The sequence below is a fragment of the Herpailurus yagouaroundi genome, unplaced genomic scaffold, assembly GCF_014898765.1.
Source record: "Herpailurus yagouaroundi ecotype Mexico unplaced genomic scaffold, PumYag 162, whole genome shotgun sequence".
Taxonomy (NCBI): domain Eukaryota; kingdom Metazoa; phylum Chordata; class Mammalia; order Carnivora; family Felidae; genus Herpailurus; species Herpailurus yagouaroundi.
Genome location: NW_024412403.1, coordinates 74,728,022 through 74,749,942, shown reverse-complemented (window position 1 = coordinate 74,749,942; position 21,921 = coordinate 74,728,022). Strand labels below are relative to the sequence as shown.

The following is a 21,921-nucleotide window of genomic DNA, read 5'->3' as shown; positions in this document are numbered from 1 at the left end:
TGTTAGAACTGGGAATCCTTGGGGCACCTGGGTGGCTCAGCTGGTTAAGCATCCAACTCTTGGTTTTGTCTCAGGTCATGATCTCACTGTTTGTGAGACTGAGCCCTGTAGGATTCTCTCTCTCTCTCCTTTGTCCCTGCCCCTCTCCTTGCTTGCACATAGGCCGCTCTCTCTCTCTCTCAAAATAAATAAATAAGCATTAAAAAAAAAAAAAAAAGGTAAAACTGGTAGGAAGGACGGGAGGGAGGAATTGAAAATGGAAGGAAGAAAGGTGGAGGGGATGAGCAGGGCACTGTTACTTTTCTTCATAAACTTTTTGTTACAACCTGCTTTTTTTTTTTTTTAATTTTTTTTTTCAACGTTTATTTATTTTTGGGACAGAGAGAGACAGAGCATGAACGGGCGAGGGGCAGAGAGAGAGGGAGACACAGAATCGGAAACAGGCTCCAGGCTCTGAGCCATCAGCCCAGAGCCCGACGCGGGGCTCGAACTCACAGACCGCGAGATCGTGACCTGGCTGAAGTCGGACGCTCAACCGACTGCGCCACCCAGGCGCCCCACAACCTGCTTCTTTTTTAAAAAACTGTGTATCCGCACTACCTTTCTTTCAAAAAATATGTGTGTTTAAAAACAAAGATGAGAGTGACTTACAGTACACCATAAAGGATGTCGAGTGGCCTCAACTACGCTAGGTACGGTAGAATAATCTTAGAACCATCCCTTTAAAACGCAAGCCGGGGGACTCGCACACCAGCCGCCGCTCAGGCCGACTCTCCCGACCGCAGCCAGCCCGCGAGGCGGGAACCTGCGCGCCGCGCGGTGGGTGTAGAGCGCGCATGCGCCAGACCGCCCAGTTCCTCTCCTCCCGGAAGTGCCCGGCGGGTGGTTTGAGTGGTCCGCTGGACGCCGAGGGGTTGGCTGCTTCTCCGGGAAAGAGGTCTGCCGATAGGAACCGGGGTTAAGTTCTGGCAGGGCCAGCAGCGGTCCCGCACCTCCCCTCGTAGTCCTACGTTGCTTGAAGAGGGGCCAGCGCACCTGAACCCCATAGGGACTAAGCCCTGCTGCAGTCACAGCTGCAGACCCTGAGGACCCGGAAAGGAAGAGCCAGGAACCTCTGTCGTCAATGCCGGCAGCTGGTGGAAAATTTCCAACGGAATGGGGGTGGAGGGTATGATGAGTTCTCCAAGCAATGGATTAATTTGAAGTGAATCTGAAGGCACTTCAAGTGAATGCGCTGTTGAAGTGTCCAGCCCCAAAGGAGCAGTCCTGGATGCCTGGTGCTTGTTTAGCTTTCAGAGTTTGGTAAGGAAAAAGCAGATCAGATGTTCTCTAAGTCATTTGATTTAGCACCGTTTCTTGAACTTCTTTCTTGTTTAAGGTCGTCCCTCTCACCTGATGGTGACCTTTGGGGTAATATCGCACAGGATGTGTAAACTTGAAAAAGATCTTTGTCAACATTGCATTATAGCTTGGCTTGTTTCAAGGCAGAGCCGTCTCTGCTAAAGCATCACCCTGAACTTGGGGGGAAGGGAAACAATGAACAGTGTAAAGTCGGAGAGAGTAGAGCAATGCCCTCATGATTGAAAAATGCGGAGGATGATCAAGTAGGCACTGAAAAAGAAGTGGACATAATCTTCGAAATATTTAGAAGTCAGTCTTGAGACACTCCTAAGACATCTCTAGCCTTTTCCTCAGTGATTGATACAGATCCCTTTTCTTGCACTGTGGAAAATATTTTTCATATATCCTTCAATATGAGAGATGGTTTAGCAAGAGTGAGCCTTGAGCCTGCCAATAATAGAGGCTCTTAGTATTAATAAACTAAATGAAGTCACCAGAATCCCCAAGTTTGGAAACAAGGTGTTAATAGTTTTTGGTTTTCAGTACTGGAAGGAACCTGCAAATAATTTTTTTTTTTTTTTTTAATTTTTAGAGAGTGCATGAGCGGGGGATAGCAGAGAGGGACACACACACACACACACACACACACACACACATACACACAAAATATTAAGCAGTCACCATGCTCAGTGTTGAGCTTGATGCGGGGCTCGATCCCATGACCCTGGGATCATGACTTTAGCCGAAATCAGGGGTCAAGTGCTCAACTGACTGAGCCATCCAGGTACCGTGGAATCTGCAAAATTTTTAAATGTCAAATGCTGTGATGTCTTCGTGTTATAGCATAGACAGATTTTATCTTAATTGGATAGCAAAACTCAAACAAAAGTATATATTATATAATGAAATCTATTTTCACAGTAAATCTGAAATTTGTCTTTATGTTTTAATATCTTTTTGAGAGTTTATAAAAATGCCAATCTTCTGTGGGAAACAAACTCACTGGCATATTCATAAAAGGGAATACAGGAAAGAAATCTGGCCTAACTTCCGTTTTACAAATGAGGAAACTGTGACCCAGAAAGGGAAATGACCAGGATCACACTTAATCAGATTTGGGAGCTAGAGCCCAGCCATGCTCCTTGGCTGAGTGCCTCTCCTTACTCTGTAGGAGGAGTTCATACCCCATTGTGACAAACATGATGTGAGTGTGGCATCAGATGTTGTTCAAAGATCTCTTCCTCATGCTAAAGTACTGGCAGGAGATAAGGAGACAGTCGTTCTTCAGGGTCTAGACAGGACTTTATTTAAGAAGGTCTTAGTGATCAGAACTCTCCCTAAAGGATACAGACTTCTTTGGAATATAAAATGGTGAAATATTTTTTGGACGGGGAGGAGCTTAAGTAAGGGCTAGCTAGTCAATTCTTAGGATTGTCAAAGGGATTCAAACTGCTGAAGTCCCTTCTGTCTGTGGAGCTGCTATTTTGGGTTACTCACTGCCTTTCAGCACATAAGTGGCCAGGAAGTATAGGGAGGAAGGGAACCAATCCCTCTTCAAGGTCTTCCTTTGAGTCAGGTATTGTGTTATGCATTTCATATATGTTGATTTACTTAGCGTTCACAACAAGCTTTGTAGATAGGTATTATTCTCAGTCTACCTCAGGTCACGAAGGTTAGGTGACCTGCTCCAAGCCACGCAGATAACAGGCAGCACCACTGAGACCATACTACACCATCTCTCATATCCGGATGAGTGGGCAGTGTGTCCCCTGTGTAGGTTTCCCCTTGGTGAGTCTTCAGGGCAAGGAATTCCCATATCCTTCCGGTGTGACTAACAGTGCGGATGAAGCTACAGTGGAGGCCTGGGGCAGGGACACTCCTACTAGGAGAAAGGCATTTTGGCTGGCACCTCTTCACAGAGGCTCCAGGGTTCCAGAGCTTTGCATAACAGGCACGTTCTCATTGAACAATGAGACCAAACTTTGCTTCCAACATTTTCAGTTTAATAGTTCACTCTGGGTGAAGAGACCTGGGATTCAGCTTTGAGGCAGGATTGGACCACAGCCATAGGAACTGGTTTGTGAAGGAAGCCTGGGACGATGGGATCTAGGGAGACAGACGGCATCTGGGACTCAAGTAGTTTGTGCTGCTCAATCAGCAAGACTGTTTTGACGTTCTTGGATAAATGGCCACTTCCATCAGGATCCAGCCAGTTTCTGATGCTCCAGGGAGCACGGGCCAGTCTCCCCTTGAGAGAGGGAGGCTGTGCTACAGGCAGACTCCAGAGAGGATATCCTGCCCCTGTGCCTTATCTTTCTAAAGCTGAGCCCTCCTCCTGCCCTGCTGTTATCACTCAGATTAAATGTTCTCCATGTTCCTACTGTATCCTTGACTACATTTCTGCTTCCTGAAAAGTTGTGGCCATAGGGAGAAAAGCCTCACCAACCAGGTGTGACCTACCTGAGGCATGTCCATCACCTTCCTACTCTGGTATCAGTCATGGCTACCAATTAGCCACAGTTTTAAGTGCCAGCTCCCTAGGCTCCACGGCCTGGTTCCTTGCCAGCCTCTTCACCTTTTAGCCACTGTTGCACCACCCATTCTGGCCACATCAGACTCATCCTTCCTTGACGAGATTCCATCCTTCCTGGTGTCCAGTCCTCTGTAGGATTTCATCTGGAATGCTCTCCCCACCCCATCCCCCACTCAAATCTTCATCTTCTCTCAAAGAACAGCTTCTGTGGTTAAGATCACAAAGCCACAAAACTGGCTTTAGCAAACTCCATTACAAGACACCCAGGGATCAAAGCAGTTGGATAAAGGGGATAGAGTTCACTTCCAGCTTAGAAGGCACTCAGAGGATTAGTATCTCCACAGAGATCTATGGAACCAATCTGCTTCCCTGAGGCACTCTCTTCGTTGTGCTGGGATCTGCACTACTCCTTCGGAGAAACTGGGCAGCTGTGTGACTGAGTCACACAGGCTGCCAGGGGCCATCCTGGAGCAGAGCTGTGTTTCTCGGCATGTCTCCCAGTTCCCCTTGTGGCTGGCTTTTGTGGCTGTGCTGGGATTCAGACATCTCTGTACTACACAGTGAGATGCCTCAACTCAATCAAGATTTATTCACTCCAGTGTTCCTCCCACCTTGGCCCCATTCCCTCCCTCTTTTCCCCCTCCCATGATCACAGTATCAAAATAATCCTAAAACGGGATTGCTGTGCTTGAATTTGACACCTCCCACCATGCCTCCCACCCTCCACATGCTTTCGTGTTAGCTCCTGAAGAAGACAGTCCCCCTCACCTGCAAACCCTGCCCAGCACACACCTTGCCAAGTTGGAGCAAGTGCTGGTATCTAAGGCAATTTGTTTTGCTTGCCCTTACATCACCACCGATCTTATAAACTCCTGGTTGACTAAGCAGTCCTACCTCTAGCTTCCAGAAGAAAACCCAAGTGGGTGACTGGAAGGGCAGGAGCCAGGTCCCATTAATACCAGGGATCACGTCTTAGATCTCCGGCACATGTTCCCACCCCTCTCGTCTCCTGGGCTTAGCCAGGTCTTGCAGAATGAGGCTGTACTGAGATCCAAACACATTAGCTATTTGTTAGATGTTCCTGTCCCCTAGCAGATATTGAGAGTATGGCTGAATCTGAAGGGAAAGGGAAAAGCAGGTCCAATGCCCTTTAGATGAAGGTTTCTACTTCGAAGCAAGAGTGGTCTATGAACTTCTGATCTTCAAAACAAACCACATGCCCGGGTCTGTCCACAGGACCCAAGGTCTTAGCTCCATTCTGAGCTGTGACGCAGACCAACCAAGCTCAGTGACAGCTCCTGGTTCTTCGCTTTCACGGGCGGCCTCTGCGGAAGCTTAAATTCCCGCCATGGGTGTCACTGCAGGTTGCTCCCTGCTCAGTTCCTGACACAGGCTTGACTAAGGGCTCTGAGCTGATGGGCTTGCTCCAGGTGTTACTCATCAGATGTCAAGACCACTGGCCCCATGGAGCACCTGTGCACCTGGGATCTGAGCATCTCCACGTTGTCTTTGTTCCCTTCAAGATTTACATCTTCAGGGTCCCACTGTGGAGAAAAGACACAAATGGTACCTTGGTGGAACCAAGACTCTTCCCATCTCTTACAATGCCCCACCCCAAACAATAGCTCCAGTCCTGGTTCTCATGACCCAGGCACAGACAAGGAGAAATAAGGACAGGTTAATCAGGCCTAATGGGACAAGTATAAGTTTAAATCAAGGAATTAATGGACAGCCACCCTGAACAGACCAGCCCCACTTCCCTTCCTACCCCCCCTTTTCCATCTTTACTCTAGTGAGACTGAGTTATGTTCCTTTTATCCTGAGACTTCCCACCTCCATGCCTAACTCATTCCTGGAATAGACCAGGCAAATTCAACCCTTTCTTTATGGCCCAGGTAAGTACCTCCTCTTCCAGGAAGCTTACCCTGACTGCTTTCACCCATTGAGCTCACCCCCTTCTGTCTTTGTACTGCCCATACCCTTCATTTGCAGCTGAACATGCACAGCCCTGCCCTTTCTCTGGGCACCACCTTGTCCTTCCAGGGAAATGATGAGCTTCTTAAGAGCAGGGCACCAGTTTGCCCTTGCTACCTGCCCCTCCTCCCACCATGCATTTCCTGTTAACTTGAGGCTCAGCAGACTTGTCCAAAACACTTAAAGCTTGATTCAGAATGGTGGTCACTGGCAGAGAATATTTCATTACTCTGATTCAGACAAGTATGGGAAAGGTTAGGAATAAAAGGTTAAAAACAGAGAAGCAGTCATAGCATTGAGGACACTGTTTGCAAAGTCCTCCTATTGTTCTCATGTGACAAATGACAGAGAGAACTTTTCACATGGCTAAGAGCAGGGAATCCTTGGTGAGTCTAGCCATGGGCGCAAGTGGGGGTTGGACTCAAATCCTCTTTCTGCCACTAACTTGCTTTCTCTTTCTTGGGCCTCAGTTTCTCCAGGGGTAACCTGGAGTGTTGGATCAGTAACTACATATGATCTCTTTAGTTTCTGAGTTTCTATGACTAATGATTCTGAATGACAAGGTTACATTTGACATTATTAAAAGACCCAGGAAATAATATAGGAAAGGATGTGTTAGCCTAGACCTGACTATCTGTTTGGACAAGAAAACATAGCCAGTCGTGGGCATGCACTCCACGAAAAACACTCCACCAGCAGCTCAAACTTAAGCTGAATAAAACAGCCCAGTCCTTAGGGGTCCTGGATAAGGTCTGCAAGGCTCCCTGAGCCACTCAGTGGGCATCACTGAGAGAAATGCCCCCACCATGCCAGTTGTAAAATACAAAATGTGGCTTTGTTTTTAATAGAAAGGAAGTGCCCAATTCAATTAGTGATTTACTGATAACTGAGTTCTACTACTTGCTGATTAAAAATAGTATCATGTTGGGGCACCTGGGTGGCTCAGTTAAGCGTCTAACTTTGGCTCAGGTCATGATCTCATGGTTTGTGAGTTCAAACCTGGCGTTGGGCTCTGTGCTGACAGCTCAGAGCCTGGAGCCTGTGTCTCCCTCTCTCTCTGCCCCTCCCCCACTCACTCTGACTCTTTCCCTCTCTCAAAAATAAATAAACATTAAAAAAAATAATAATAATTTGAAAAATAGCATCATGTTAAAACAGCCACCTCATCCCCAGTGACCCTGCAGGCCAGGGACTAAGCTGATTGGGTTGGTGCTGCTCGACCCCCAGTACCTGTTTGGGGCTCTGCCAGCCCCTCCAGTGCTAACTTCTTATTTGTGGTTGCAGACTTGGGGGGACAGCAAGAAAATCCCAAGTTAAAGAGCCCCCCTAGCCCTTCAGCCTCCGTGGTACAGGTGCCCAGCAGTGGAAATAGGGGCCTGTTCCATTCTTTGAGGATGGATAGTATGCTTTTCAATATATGCTGTTTCCAAGCTGAGGCCCATGTTCTAGATCACAGTTCTCTGAGTGTGCTATGGATCAACCTCACCAGAAGCAGCCAGAATGCTCATTAGGAAGGGTGATGCCAGGCATCCTAGACCCTGTCTGGTTTGGGAACTAAGGTTTAACATTTTACCAAGCTCCTTGCATGATTTTTAGCTGCCCTGATATTTCAGAACCCTGGCCTCTCCTGAAATGGCGTCTTAAGAGTTGTTCTTGCTACTTACTCCTGACCAATTCAGCTGCGGGAAAACAGAGCCACTTTGATCAAGTGCACTCTTTGAAGTGGGTTAAGCCTTTGAAAGCATTTTAAATCTCTTTCTTCTGAATCCCCAGAATAATGTGTTTCAAAATCTCACTTTAAGCAATAAAAAAACATTGCTGGAATCCAGGCATAAAGAAAATTTGAGCAAAAGATGATCTTACCAGAAATAATCCTGGGAGACGACATGCACAGGTGTTTGTCATAAAACATGTGCTTATCTGTCCCTCGCAGGCAAGGGTGGCAGGGAGACAGCTGCCAGCTGCCCAAGGTGACAGTGTTGGGGAATGGTTATCTCCACCCCTGCAGCCACCCCCAGCACCGCCACCAGTGGTAACCTGCAGCTACTCCACTTGTCCATGGACCTTTGTTCCAAACCATGCTTCTCCTTGGGTTACACATCGTCGGAGTCCCTACCAGATGGTTTGGGCACAGCAGAAAGAACTCTGAACTGACAGAGCCTGGAAAATCCCCTCATCCTCTGACTCGCCTCCGTTTTCATTCTTTCTTTAACTAAAGGAATGTGGCATGGGCCCGGCCATCCAAGGGGGGGAGATCACAAAAACAGGAAATGGAATCAAGCCACAGGATGTCCCTTCTGGAATAGAGTATGATTGTCCATACCTGCTCCAAGTTTAAGGCTTCCCAATACTTCTGCTGCAGAATAAAAAAAAGAGATGGAAAAAAAAGTGTTGGAAGGATTTTGCCAGCATCACAGAGCAGAGCAGAGCAGAGCAGAGCTCAGCACCAGCACTGTCTGCTTGGTGAGTGAGGAGGCAGGCCCTTCAGTGATCTGGAGGCAGAGGAAAAGCTGACTTCAGCAAGCAGAAAGGCAGCAACTATGGTGGCTACAATTTAGCTAAATGATCAACAGGATAATTGTGATAATTATGAAGGGCTGCAGGTCCTTGGAAAAATTATACAGATTTAAAAATTACTATTATTAGGAAGTATTATCAGGCATAATAATAAATCTTCCATTTATTAACCACATGGCTGAGATGAGTCAACTCAAACCCATAAAACTAAAAGAGATGCAAATAAAATCCCCACCTCAAAAATACAGGACATTTGCTACCAGCCAAGATTCACTTTTAATCAGCCTTTACTGCATGGGTGGTTCCACCCCAAGGCTCAAACATGCCTGACTCGGGTTCTTGAAGGGTGGTGTGACGGTCCGCTCTGGTTCGTCTGGCACCTCACGCAGTGCCTGGGAGACGTGTGTTTCTGACATAGAGCGCTTATGAACCTACAGACGTCTGTCGTACCGATCTGTCAATGTCTGTCAAATTGAATAGCTGCCAACCTGCACAGTCCACAGGACTTGCCATTGTTGTCTCACATTAAGACAAATCCTCCGGCACAAAAACAGACACTCAGATCAATGGATCAGAGGATAGGACCCAGAAATGGACCCACAAACATGGCGAACTAATGTTTGACAAAGCAGGAAAGAATATCCAATGGAATAAAGACAGTCTCTTCAGCAAGTGGTGCTGGGAAAACTAGACAGCGACATGCGAAAGAATGAACCTGGACCACTTGCTTACACAGACACAAAAATAAACTCAAAATGGATGAAAGACCTCAATGTAAGACAGGAAGCCATCAAAATCCTCGAGGAGAAAGCAGGCTAAAACCTCTTTGATCTTGGCGGCAGCAACTTCTTACTCAACACGTCTCCAGAGGCAAGGGAAACAAAAGCAAAAATGAACTACTGGGACCTCATCAAAATAAAAAGCTTCTGCACAGCGAATGAAACAGCAAAACTAAAAGGCAACTGACAGAATGGGAGAAGATATTTGCAAATGACATATCAGATAAAGGGTTAGTATCCAAAATCTATAAAGAACTTACCAAACTCAACACACAAAACACAAAAAATCCAGTGAATAAATGGGCAAAAGACATGAATAGACACTTCTCCAAAGAAGACATCCAGACGGCAAACCGACACATGAAAAAATGCTCCACATCACTCATCATCCAGGAAGCACAAATCAAAACCACAATGAGATACCACCTCATACCTGTCAGAATGGCTAACATTAATAACTCAGGCAACAACAGATGTTGGTAAGGATGCGGGGAGAGAGGATCTCTTTTGCACTGCTGGTGGGAATGCAAACCGATGCAGCCACTCTGGAAAACAGTATAGAGGTTCCTCAAAAAAATTAAAAATAGAACTACCCTATGACCCAGCAATTGCACTACTAGGTATTTATCCAAGAGACACAGTTGTGCTATTTTGAAGGGACACATGCACCCCCATGTTTATAGCAGCACTATCAACAATAGCCAAAGTATGGAAAGAGCCCAATGTCCATCGATGGATGAATGGATAAAGAAGATGTGGTATTTATATACAATGGAGTATTACCCGGGAATCAAAAAGAATGAAATCTTGCCATTTGCTACTATGCGGATGGAACTAGAGGGTATTATGCGAAGCGAAATTAGTTAGAGAAAGACAAATATCATATGACTTCACTCATATGAGGACTTTAAGACACAGAACAGATGAACACAAGGGAAGGGAAGCAAAAATAATATAAAAACTGGGAGGGGGACAAAACATAAGAGACTCTTAGATATGGAGAACAGAGGATTACCAGAGGGGTTGTGGGAGGGAGGATGGCAAAATGGATAAGGGGCATTAAGGAATCTACTCCTGAAATCATTGTTGCACTATATGCTAACTAATTTGGATGTAAATTTTAAAAATTAAAAAAAAAGCCTCTACTGTTCAATTATTTTAAATTTCCATTTAAAAGATTTGTTTTAAATGTAAAATATTTTTAATAATTATTTTTTAATTAAAAATCCAACACTTTAAAAAAAATTTTTTTTAATGTTTATTCATTTTTGAGAGGGAGACAGTATGAATGGGGGAAGGGCAGAGAGCAAGAGAGAGAGCGACAGAATCTGAAGCAGAGTCCAGGCTCTGAGCTGTCAGCACAGACATGGGGCTCAAACTCACGAACCATGGGATCATGACCTGAGCCGAAGTCGGACACTTAACCGACTGAGCCACCCAGGTACCCCAAATCCAACGCTAAAAAAAAGTAATCTGTATGTCCAATGTGGGGCTCAAACTCACAACCCCGAGATCAAGAGTTTGCATGCTTTACCTACTGAGCCAGCCAGGTGCCCCTTAAATTCCCATTTTAAACAAGTTTTTAGGGGCACCTGGGTGGCTCAGTTGGTTGAGCATCGGACTCTTGATTTCAGCTTGGGTCATCATTTCATGGTTTGAGGGATTGAGCCCCTCATATAGCTCTGCACTGACAGCATGGAGCCTGCTTGGGATTCTCTCTCCTTCTCTCTCTCTGCCCCCCTTCTGCTCATTCTCTCTCTCTCTCTCTCTCTCTCTCTCTCTCTCTCTCTCTCTCAGAATAAATAAACATTAAAAGGGCACCTGGGTGGCTCAGTCAGTTGAGCAACCTACTTGGGCTCAGGTCATGATCTCACGGTTTGAGGGTTCGAGCCCTCTGTTGGGCCTTGTGCTAACAGCTCAGAACCTGGAGCCTGTTTCGGACTCTGTGTCTCCCTCTCTCTCTGCCCTTCCCTGCTCATTCTCTGTCTCTCTCTCTCTCTCTCTAAAAGATAAACATTAAAAAAGTATACATACAAATTTTTAATTGTACATTTTTCAGTCATACATCAACAAAAGAATATCCAATGAACACCCATGGACATATCTTATTTGCTCTAGCTCCCCAATTTTTTTATTTAAATATTTTTAAATAAATAATTTAATCTGTAAATATTTTAGTATGTCTCTCATAGATAAGGACATTTTTAAAAAGTGTTTATTTATTTATTTATTTATTTATTTATTTATTTTGAGGGAGAGAGAGAGTGCAAATAGGATAGGGGCAGAGAGAGAGGGAGAGAGAGAGAATCCCAAGCAGGCTCCGCACAGCAGAGCCGGATGCAGGGCTCAAACTCATAAACTGTGAGATCATGACCTGAGCTGAAATCAAGAGTTGGCAACTCAACTGACTGAGCCACCTACGTGCCCCATGGACATTTTTAAAAAAATCCTAACAACAGTGCCATTATTAGACTTAACAAAATTAGTGATAATTCCATAGTATTCATCTTTTAATGACACCCTGCTGGGGGAGGGAGACATAAACTGAAAAAAAAAAAAAAAACTACAGGACTAATTGGAAAAGATATGAAATCACAAAAAAAATGACAGTTCTACACACACTGCAAACGACAGAAATGTTGGTGAGAATGTAGTGGTTGAAAAGTGAAGTAACTTTTACAAATGTAACCGAACTAAAGAGACAAAAGAAAAGATGCTAACTTTCACCTTTCTTTAGAAAATACAGATGTTCATGCAAAAACAGCGACAGTAATCTGATGTTACCACAGTGAGTAGCTGTTTTGTTTGTTAAAAAATTATTAAATGCAGTGTGCTATACTGAAAGAGAATAAGAATATTAATGGAAAAACTGGTGACATCCAAATAAAGTCTCTAGTTTAGATGATAGTAATGTACTAGTGTTAATTACTCAGTTTTGATATTTAACATTATGAGAAAACAGGTGAAGGCACACAGGAACTTTCTGTACTACCTTTGCAACTTTTCTGTAAATATAAAATTATTTCAAAATAAAAAAACTTTATTTAAAGTCAAGCAAATAAATAAGCAAACAACTAAACAGGCTTACGTGTCCCTCAAATGGATTGATAAGAAACCTTGAAACTTCCTTTCCAAATCTTCAGCATCATAATCTAAAATTTAAGAACCCTGCCCTCTAGTGGAAGTAGGAGAAGTTCCTTTTTTAAGCCAACGATGGTAATGTGCCTAAGGAGTGCAATTAACCCAAATCTTGGTAACTGAGATCTCTCTCCATGCCCGTAAAAGTAAAAATAAAATAACATTTTTCTAATCCTTTCTTAATTTCAAGAGCAAAATGTGTTAATTTTTGTACAGATTTTTCTTCAAAAACAAAATGATTCTAGCCCATGAATTTTACCCCAAGAAAAAACCTCCATGAACAGTTATTGATTAGCCCTCTGAAATACAAACACATACACACACAAACCAAAATGTGCCAATGGCTTTTCTCCCTTGAGTATTACCACAGATCTTTAAATTGTCTTTAGGACCATGATTCTATCACCTCCATGAACCACACAGCACGTAATATTTCAACTCAGCTCATTTCTAAAGGCACACTTTCTGCTTCTGAAACCAAGAAGCAACCTGTAGCCCTTGTTTACCAAGCACGCAGTATATTTTCCTTTGCTCCTGAAGGCTTTTAGGAAACCATTGAGGAAACAGGGTCACTTTCCAGGATTACATTTTAGACCGTGTCATCTCACATTTAGGGAGAAGCGACTTTTCCCAAGACTGGGGAAGTGACATGGTGTTGGACTCAGGACAGATCATAAAATTTTTTGCTTCCTCTGACTATACAATGTTAAGACTGGCCAGGCACACACCAGCTATGATTCTCTCCCAGAATTCACTAAGTGGATTTCCTTTTGACCTGGAGCCTTTACAGACTTTAAAACAATTACTGTATGCTTCAAAATTGCACCCTTCCTATTTCTCTAGTTCATTAAGCAGTTCCATAGCACTTACCCCAGATCGAGCAGAGATTCACCTCCCCACGTGTTCTTTCCTCCTCTCTACCTGCCCTCTCTGCCCTCTCTGCCTGCCCTTCCTTCCCAGCTGTTGTGGGGAAGATGGAATGGGGGATGGGAAAATGCTTCACGGGCCATGAAGTCTGTATGCAAGAGCCGGGCTTCTGTAGAAAGTGTCCCCCCCCCACACCCCCCTTGTTACTGGTGGCTCTGGGTCGTTTAACCGCTCAACCTCTCCTTGTTCGGGGCTGAACGGGCCCATTATAAACTGGATCAGCGAGAGAATTCTGACCTACAGCGGGCTGGTTTCTTTTACAAAGACGACAGACAGCTTCACGTCAGGGACATTCCGAGGCTGGGACAAAGGGGCCGAGACAGAGAAGTCCTGTGTATTAAAACAGTGGGCTGCAGGGTTAGGCAGGTGCACCTCCAAACTCCAGCCACAAGGAGAGACAAACACTGTATTTAGGTCAATTCCCAGTGGGAAGGCCTTGGCAGCCTTGGCTTCTATTCCTGATTTTTTTTTAACCATTTTTTTCCAGTTTTATTGAGATAGAATTGACACGTGGGACAGTGTGTTCCTCACTGTTTGCAGTAAATGTTGTTCAGATGCTTCCCTGAAAGACCGAAATGGTCTAGGGAAGGGCCAGAGTGGGCATGATCAAGTTTGATTCAGGAACACAGGACACTGAGAGGTGCCTGAGTGGCTCAGTTGGTCAACTGTCTGACTTCGGCTTAGGCCATGATCTCACAGTTCATGAGTTCAAGCCCCAAATCGGGCTCTCTGTTGTCAGCACTGACATGGCGTCAGATCCTCTGTTCCCATCTCTCTCTGCCCCTCCCCCCTTGTTCTCTCTCTCTCTCTCTCTCTCAAAAATAAATAAACATTAAAAACAACAACAACAACAACAGGGGCGACGGTGTGGCTCAGTCGGTTAAGCGTCCGACTTCAGCTCAGGTCATGATCTCACTGCTCATGAGTTCGAGCCCTGCGTCAGGCTCTGTGCTGACAGCTCAGAGCCCAGAGCCTGCTTCTGATTCTATGTCTCCCCCTCTCTGTCTGCCCCTCTCCTGCTCACACTCTCTTTCTCTCAAAAATAAATAAACGTTAAAAAAATTAAAAATAAAATAATAAAAACAACAACAACCCCAAAACACAGGACACCCAGTAAACGTGAATTTCAGATCACAAATAATGTTTTAGAATAAGTGTGTCTATCTGAAATTCAAACTTCACTGTACATCTTGTGTTTTTTGTCTGCTAAATCTAGCAACTGTACTCAGGAATACAGGAAAGGCTTCCTGGAGGGAGCGGGATTTAGCCAGGGCCTTGAAAGGCGGGAGGAGAAGCAGAGGAACGCAGAGAAGAACTTGGGAGCTGGCCCAGGCCAGCAGGTGAAGTGTGCTGGACTTACATTATAAGCAGGTAGAAGCCACAAAGGCCTTAGGGCAGGGCGGGCATGGGGCGGGGGTCCGGTGTTGCAAGGATCCCGGCAGGACAGCAATGGAAGGAGGAGAATGGAGACAGGAGGCAGTTAGGAGTGCCTGCGCTGGTCCCGGTGGAAGTGGAAGGCTCTTTCCTGGACTTCGGGGCCAGAGGAAGTTTTCCGAGGGCGGCAGCGAGGCAGACCCAGCAGCCCGGGCGGCTGTGCTATCATGATACTTTTAACAGGTTTGACTCTTGTTTTCCCGATGGAAGCCTTCCTACTTCTAGGAAGTGACTCGGCACTGCTAGCCTCTACTTGCGTCCCCTCCACAAAGACACTCTTACGCTTAAGGGCATGGTGCTAAGTGGGACCTTCAAGACGGACCGGTCCGAAGCTGGGGTTGCAGGGTGAGCATCTATGGGAACGGTGCTCTTCACATCCCAACCTTGTCGGAGCCTTACCACCCTCCCTGCAGTCATTATCTCCACCTTCAGAGAAGGGCCAGAGGAATGAAGGAGTGCTACCCAATTCCACGGCCTTAAGAGTGCATATCCGAGCCCATCCCCAGCCTGCTTCCCACAACGCTATGTGGAGCACCTCTGGAAGTCTTGCAAAGCACCAGTTGCACCCATTTGATCTTCCCAATCACCCTGCAACACAGGTAGGGCAAGTCTCAGGATACCTATGCACAGGAGAAGCTAAAACTCAGGAGGTCCGGTGCAGGCTGCAAGTCAAAACCCCCGAGCCTGTGTGGTTCCTGGGTCAGGGCTGGGTCTCCTCCACAGCCTGTCTCCCTTTGGGGGCCTTCCGGGGAGCCTCTCTGCTCACCCCGGGGGGAAACCAGGTAACTGACCACACATTTCAGGAAGTATTGTTTCTCACTGCCTCACTGCAGGTGGCGCCCCCCTCTGGGAAAGACCCAGATGCATGGAGGGTGTAAAACCACATCCTGGACTTGATTTTTTTTATTATTATTATTTTTTTAATGTTTATTTATTTTTGAGAGAGAGAGACACACAGAGCATGAGCAGGGGAGGGGCAGAGAGAAAGGGAGACACAGGATCCGAAGCAGGCTCCAGGCTCCGAGCTGTCAGCAGAGAGCCCGACGTGGGGCTTGAACTCACAAATCGTGAGATCATGACCTGGGCGGAAGTCAGAAGCTTAACCGACTGAGCCACCCAGGTGCCCCCTCCTGGACTTGATTTTGACCTTTGGTACCTATTTCTGGCGTCTTTCATATTTGTATGTATTTTCTTCTAAAGTTAGCACTTTTATAGCCTATATAAATATATATTTATAAAAATATATGTAATAAATGTGTACACAAATATAAATGTATATAAAATATATATTTAAAATCTTTTTATTTAATTATATTCTATTACATATATAATATATAACTATATGTCATATGTGTGTGTATATATATATATATATATATTTTTTTTTTTTCCTTAAAAGAATGACTTGGATTTAAAAATGGCAAACATCCAAAGGAATGTGTCCTCGTTCCTGGTGCAAAGGCAGGGTTTGGAGAGGGAACGAGCGATCTTGGTTGTCAAGAGACTTAGGCACAGAATTAGCAGGAACACACAAGGACCTGACCTTCTTCAGAGACAGCAGTCTGTGTTTGGCCCTCTTCTCATCCTCCACACATGTACACACAACACAGACTTTGTTCCATAGACAGAAACAGCCTTCTTGCAAAATTTCTACAAAGCTTCTTCCACCAGGTCTATGGCATTGCTAGGAAGCACAGCAGGGAGAAATGACTAAGCACTCTCGCATCACAAAGCTGGACTCAAATCTTTGCTTGCATCCCAGAGGCAGAAAGAAAAAGAAAAAGCCTTTAAAAAGCACAGGAACGGTTTCGGTTTCAACGCTGGAAGAAAGTCCACCCGGCGCTCAGCACACAGGTACTGGCTGCCCCGGAAAGCGAGAAGGCCACTCTGGAAAGCCCTGAGTGGGGCTGGAGGGCTGTTCTGCGGGCTGAGCTAGGGCAGGTGACTTTATAAACATACATTCCTTTTAGCATGGGCAAAAGCCTTCATTTCCATTTGCCTAATTTATCTTGTTAATGTGTATTTATTTATTTGGGGTGGGGGGAGCAGGGAGAGAGGGAGAGAGAATCCCAAGCAGGCTCTGTGCTGTTGGCACAGAGCCCAGCATAGGGCTCAATCCCACGAACCACGAGACCATGACCTGAGCCAAGACCAAGAGTAAGATGCTCATCTGACTGAGCCACCCAGGAGTCCCCCATTTGCCTAATTTAAAAGCGTGACCCTGGGGCGCCTGGGTGGCGCAGTCGGTTAAGCGTCCGACTTCAGCCAGGTCACGATCTCGCGGTCCGTGAGTTCGAGCCCCGCGTCGGGCTCTGGGCTGATGGCTCAGAGCCTGGAGCCTGTTTCCGATTCTGTGTCTCCCTCTCTCTCTGCCCCTCCCCCGTTCATGCTCTGTCTCTCTCTGTCCCAAAAATAAATAAACGTTGGAAAAAAAAATTAAAAAAAAAAAAAATAATAAATAAATAAATAAATAAAAGCGTGACCCTGTCCCCTTGGAACTTATTTAGTTTGAAAAACATGGATGTCTAAAAAGAGATACTAGAAGGGAGAAGGACAAGGACCACAAATCACAGAAGGGCATAAACCTGCCGCCAAGACCAACTTCCCAACGGTTCAAGGTCACTGTCTGATCCTTACCTCAGCTTTTGCTGCCCTTGTTTCCACAGAGCAAATACTGCCTCTGGGTCTCCCCAGCCCCTCCCTGACTCACTGACTTAACTGTCCTTTCTTCTCACTGAACACACTTTGCCCTCAGGCTCATTCTTTCCACTTGAACCTTAGATTTCTGCCAAGGCCGCTGGATCCAGGCTGCCAAGCCACGTGCGCTGGGTGTCCTACAGATTCTGAGACTGGATCCAAGAAATAAACAACACCGAGTGACATGGGGAAACACGGACCCCAAAGGGTCCTCAGTCTGGTGCAGAATTGCTCCCTCAAAACCCAGCTCTTAATGGCTAGCTGTGTTCTGGAATCGAGGGGCAGAGGAAGGTGAAGGTGGCTCAGGCCCCACTCCTAAAAAGCTCATGCCCAGCCTGGCCGGGGAACAAGCCGCTACAGCTCACCAGATGACACGGCGAACAATGGAAGTTGTGTAAGAGAGTCGTGTGTGCTCTGGCACCCAAGGGAAAGAGCCATTAATCTTGTGTGTGTGTGTGTGTGTGTGTGTGTGTGTGTGTGTGAGAGAGAGTTTGGCGGGATGGAAGTAACTTCACACAGCAGGTGGCATCTGAGTAGGATTCTGACACATGGAAAGAGAAACTGACACACGGGCCAGGGAAAACCCCAGGAAGAAAGCCTGGGTACAGGGAACAGTCCATGACCAAGGTGGACAGCTAGGGCAGTGGGGAGGGGTGGGTGGGCAAGGCACACAAGTCTGGGGTAGTTGTGAAAGGTCTAGAACCTCACATTAACAAATCGGGACTTTATCCCCCAGATCAGTGGCTCTGAGTCTTTTGGATTTGGGGTTTCACAACGAGTTCAACAAGTTTGGGGGCTTATCCAAGATGGCGAAGTGGCTGTTTTGCAAAATAAGGCCATTAAAACCAACACCAACCACCCCCTTACTATTATCATCATTTTATAAAAGGGCATTTGAACTCCAAAATAGTAGAACGCAAACCCATCAACCCCTGCCAAAAGACAGGGGACACTCTCCTGCTGACATCATGTGCCCACTACCCTGTCCTTGCTCTCATCTTCCACAACAGGAAACTTCCTCACAGAACAGGGCTGGGAGCCACAGCTGGGGGACAGGCAGTGACCCAAGAGCTCGGACCCGGGAGTTACACCTGTCGCTGGCATCCAAAATATGACATGTGTCTTGCTCACAGATCCAAAAACTCAAAATGATGACAGTGCCAGGCATGGTGTCCACCACGGGGCTCCTGTGTATGACCCTGAGGACACCGCAGGTGTAGCTGCTGCTCCTCTCTGGAAGGGATGCTCCACGGTCAAGTGGGTTTGGGGAACACCCAGACTCTAATAAACGTTAATTATTTGTGTGTTTATTTTGGTAAGACCTGAACATGCGGGTGACTCTTTAAGATGGGACCGTGACATGCAGTGCTTCCCTGACTCATTTGACCGTGGAAACCTCTTCTCAACACACCCCGCGTGGGCGCTGCCCCATGCACGCCCCTTCACTGCTTGGCAGGCGGGAGGCCAGCGTGGGCGGATTAGGGCACAGCAGCGCGAGCACCGTGGAAGCCCCGGCAAGTGTCAGTGAAGGACAAGCCATGCACCTGGCAGGCAGCAGCGTGTGAGTACCTCAAGGTCGGAGTTGATGGAGGAGACTTCACAGGAGCTGCTGGAAGACACGCGGGCCCGGATGACCTGAACGGGAGGGTAAGAGGGCGGCTCCTGCAGGTTCGCGTCTCCAGGGTTCATCTGTCCATCGCCAGGCAGCCGGGTGGTGCTGCAGCCTGCCTGCAGGGTGTGTGGGCAAAGGGCAGGCAGGGAGACTTAGTCTACTTTATTTCTGAATTGTCGAAGCATTCACATGCGCTGGTGTTCAGAAGGTACCAAAGGGTGGCTGAGTCAGATGAGCTCAGACTCTTGATTTGGGCTCAGGTCATGATCTCCTGGTTCATGGGATCGAGCCCTGCATCTGGCTCTGTGCTGGCAGTGCAGAGCCTGCTTGGGATTCTCTCTCTCCCCCCTCTCTCTCTCAAAATAAATAAATGAACATTTATGTTTTTTAAAAGGTACAAAAAGGGTGTAGAATGCGAGGTCCGCTCCCACCTGAATCCCCCAGGCACCCAGTTCTCCCCAGGGGCAACCAGCGCTCAGTTTCTTGTGTATCTGTCCAGATAGTCCATACATAACCTACTGAATGCAGATATATGACTTCCCTAGTTCTACAAAGGCTGCCAGCGCATCTACACTCTCCTATGCACCTTTCTTTTTCTCACTTAACAATGTGTCCTAGAGATAGCTCTAGAGCAGAGGCTTTTGTTTTTCTTTTTGTTTCTTTTGTGGCAGCATGTAAGTGTTCCCAATCTGCTTAACCTGTCCTCAAACTGATGGACATTGAAGGCATTTCCAGTCTCATGCTTGTTTGCTTGGCTGTTTTTTTTCCCCCGAGAGAGACAGAGTGCAAGTGGGGTAGGGGCAGAGAGAGAGGGAGACACAGAATCCGAAGCAGGCTCCAGGCTCCGAGCTGTCAGCACAGAGCCCGACGCAGGGTTCCAACCCACAGTCCGTGAGTTAATGACCTGAGCAGAAGTTGGATGCTTAACCAACTGAGCCACCCAGGAGCCCTCCAATCTCTTGCTTTTACAACACTGACTGCAATAAATTATACCGTACACCCAAGGTTTCAGGGTTTTTAAAGGGCCAATTTCTAGAAGTGGAATTGCTGGATCAGAGGATACGTGCATTTGTAATTTGGATAGCAACTGCCAAAATGCACTGCATGGGTTCATACCCACCAACAGGTGGGGAGGTTAAAGGGAGGAAGAGACTTACAAGATTTCTATCTATCACCTATCTATCTGTCTGTCTATCCATCCATCCATCCATCCATCTGCCCATCCATCCACCATCCATCCATCCATCCATCCATCTCAAGAGAGCTTCCCCCACAGAGCTCCTGGGGGCTGTCAGAGTTCCTGGAAACTCTGTTGGCCAGGGTTTCAGAGTGGGCAGGATTTGGGTCGTTCCACTGATACATCACAGGGCAACAGCCTGCCTTCTGGATCCACATCTTCCACAATGAAGCACATGCCAAGGTATGTATCTAGCGAAGGGGGTGGTAATCCCTGCCTTGCCTCATTTGAAGGGGTGTCACAGGGCTCAGATGGAATGCCCTGGACACATGAGAATGGCTACTCGTACTGGGCCCCAAACCACGTGGGGCTCTAGCCCTGGATGGGTTAAGTACACAGTTTCACACGAGAGTTGGCTAGACAGGCTAGGGGGCGGGGGGCACGGGCCTCCCAGGCAACATCAACGATAGATTCTTTTTTTTTTTTTTTTTAATTTTTTTTTTTAAGTTTATTTATTTTTGAAACAGAGAGAGACAGAGCATGAATGGGGGAGGGTCAGAGAGAGAGGGAGACACAGAATCGGAAGCAGGCTCCAGGCTCTGAGCTGTTAGCACAGAGCCCGATGCGGGGCTCGAACTCACAGACTGCGAGATCGTGACCTGAGCTGAAGTCGGACGCTTAACCGACTGAGCCACCCAGGCGCCCCCATCAACGATAGATTCTATAAATTCCTCAGGGCCCGACCAAGTCTAAATCAAGAGGGCAAATGGAGTTTTCAGATGCTCCAAGCCATTGATCCCCAGGACCCCAAGGTCCTTAGCCCCTCAGCTCAGCTGAACCCAGCTGCATCTTCTAGAAGACCCTTCCTTAGGACAGTGCCCAGTGCCCAGGGGGGCCTGCTGAGCAGACAATAAGTGCCCCTGCGGTCCTTGTAGTCCACTTCCAGGTGGCTGTGCAGATGGGACATACATCAATGCACTTGCCAACAGGGGACCTATTTCACCACAACCTTGCCCACTGGGACGTTCTCATGAAAAAAAAAAAAGGAAAATTTTGCCAACTGAGCAGGCATGAAATGAGCACAGAGAACATGTTCTCTTTTTTTTATTTTTAAAAAAATTGTTTAATGTTTATTTTTGAGAGAGAGAGAGAGAGAGAGAGAGAGACAGAGCTTGAGCAGGGGAGGGGCAGGGAGAGAGGGAGACACAGAAGCCAAAGCAGGCTCCAGGCTCTGAGCTGGCAGCAAAGCCTGATGCGGGGCTCGAACTCACGAACCACAAGATTGTGACCTGAGCTGAAGTCGGATGCTTTACCAGCTGAGCCACCCAGGCGTCCTGAACATGCTCTCTTTATGAATCAGACGGGCTTTATCTGAAACCCATTCCTGTGCTTCTCTAACTATGAGATCTTGGGCAAGTTACTTAACCCTCTCTGTGCCTCAATTTAAAATCCTAATACAATGATTCATTATTAGACAATAAAACAATATAAATAATAATACTTAATGAGAATTTGCATTAATAATAATTTTTAAAAACCCAACCATTTATCAAGTGCTTCCTTGGTGTCAGACATTATGCCAAGTAAGAGGCAGTGTTGCATAGTGGTCAAGGGCATAGACTCTGAATCCTGGTTCTGCCACTGACAAGCTGTGTGACCTTGGGCAACTTGCTTAATGTCTCTGTGCTTCATTTTCCTTATCTGTAAAATGAGGTTAATACCTCAGGGGTTGGCGGTGAGGTTTACGTGAGTATACAAAGCACGTAGACCGGTACTCTAAGCACTATGCCCA

At 46.5% G+C, this 21,921-nt stretch overlaps 1 protein-coding gene across 5 annotated transcripts in view; it reads right to left on the bottom strand.

Annotated features, from left to right (window-relative positions):
- Positions 1-3,322: 3,322 nt before the first annotated feature.
- TMEM44 (transmembrane protein 44) overlaps positions 3,323-21,921 on the bottom strand; it is a 36,721-nt gene continuing 18,122 nt past the window's right edge. For 2 of the 5 annotated variants that reach the window (XM_040484940.1, XM_040484936.1), the window contains 3 exons: positions 18,910-19,068; positions 8,172-8,204; positions 3,323-5,418 (listed from right to left, as the gene is read on the bottom strand). In XM_040484940.1, coding sequence (XP_040340874.1) covers positions 5,308-5,418; positions 8,172-8,204; positions 18,910-19,068 — 303 coding nt within the window. In that variant the 3' untranslated portion in view covers positions 3,323-5,307. The remainder of the gene's footprint in view (positions 5,419-8,171; positions 8,205-18,909; positions 19,069-21,921) is intronic. The other 3 variants (XR_005793346.1, XM_040484937.1, XM_040484939.1) reach the window with 3 other exon arrangements.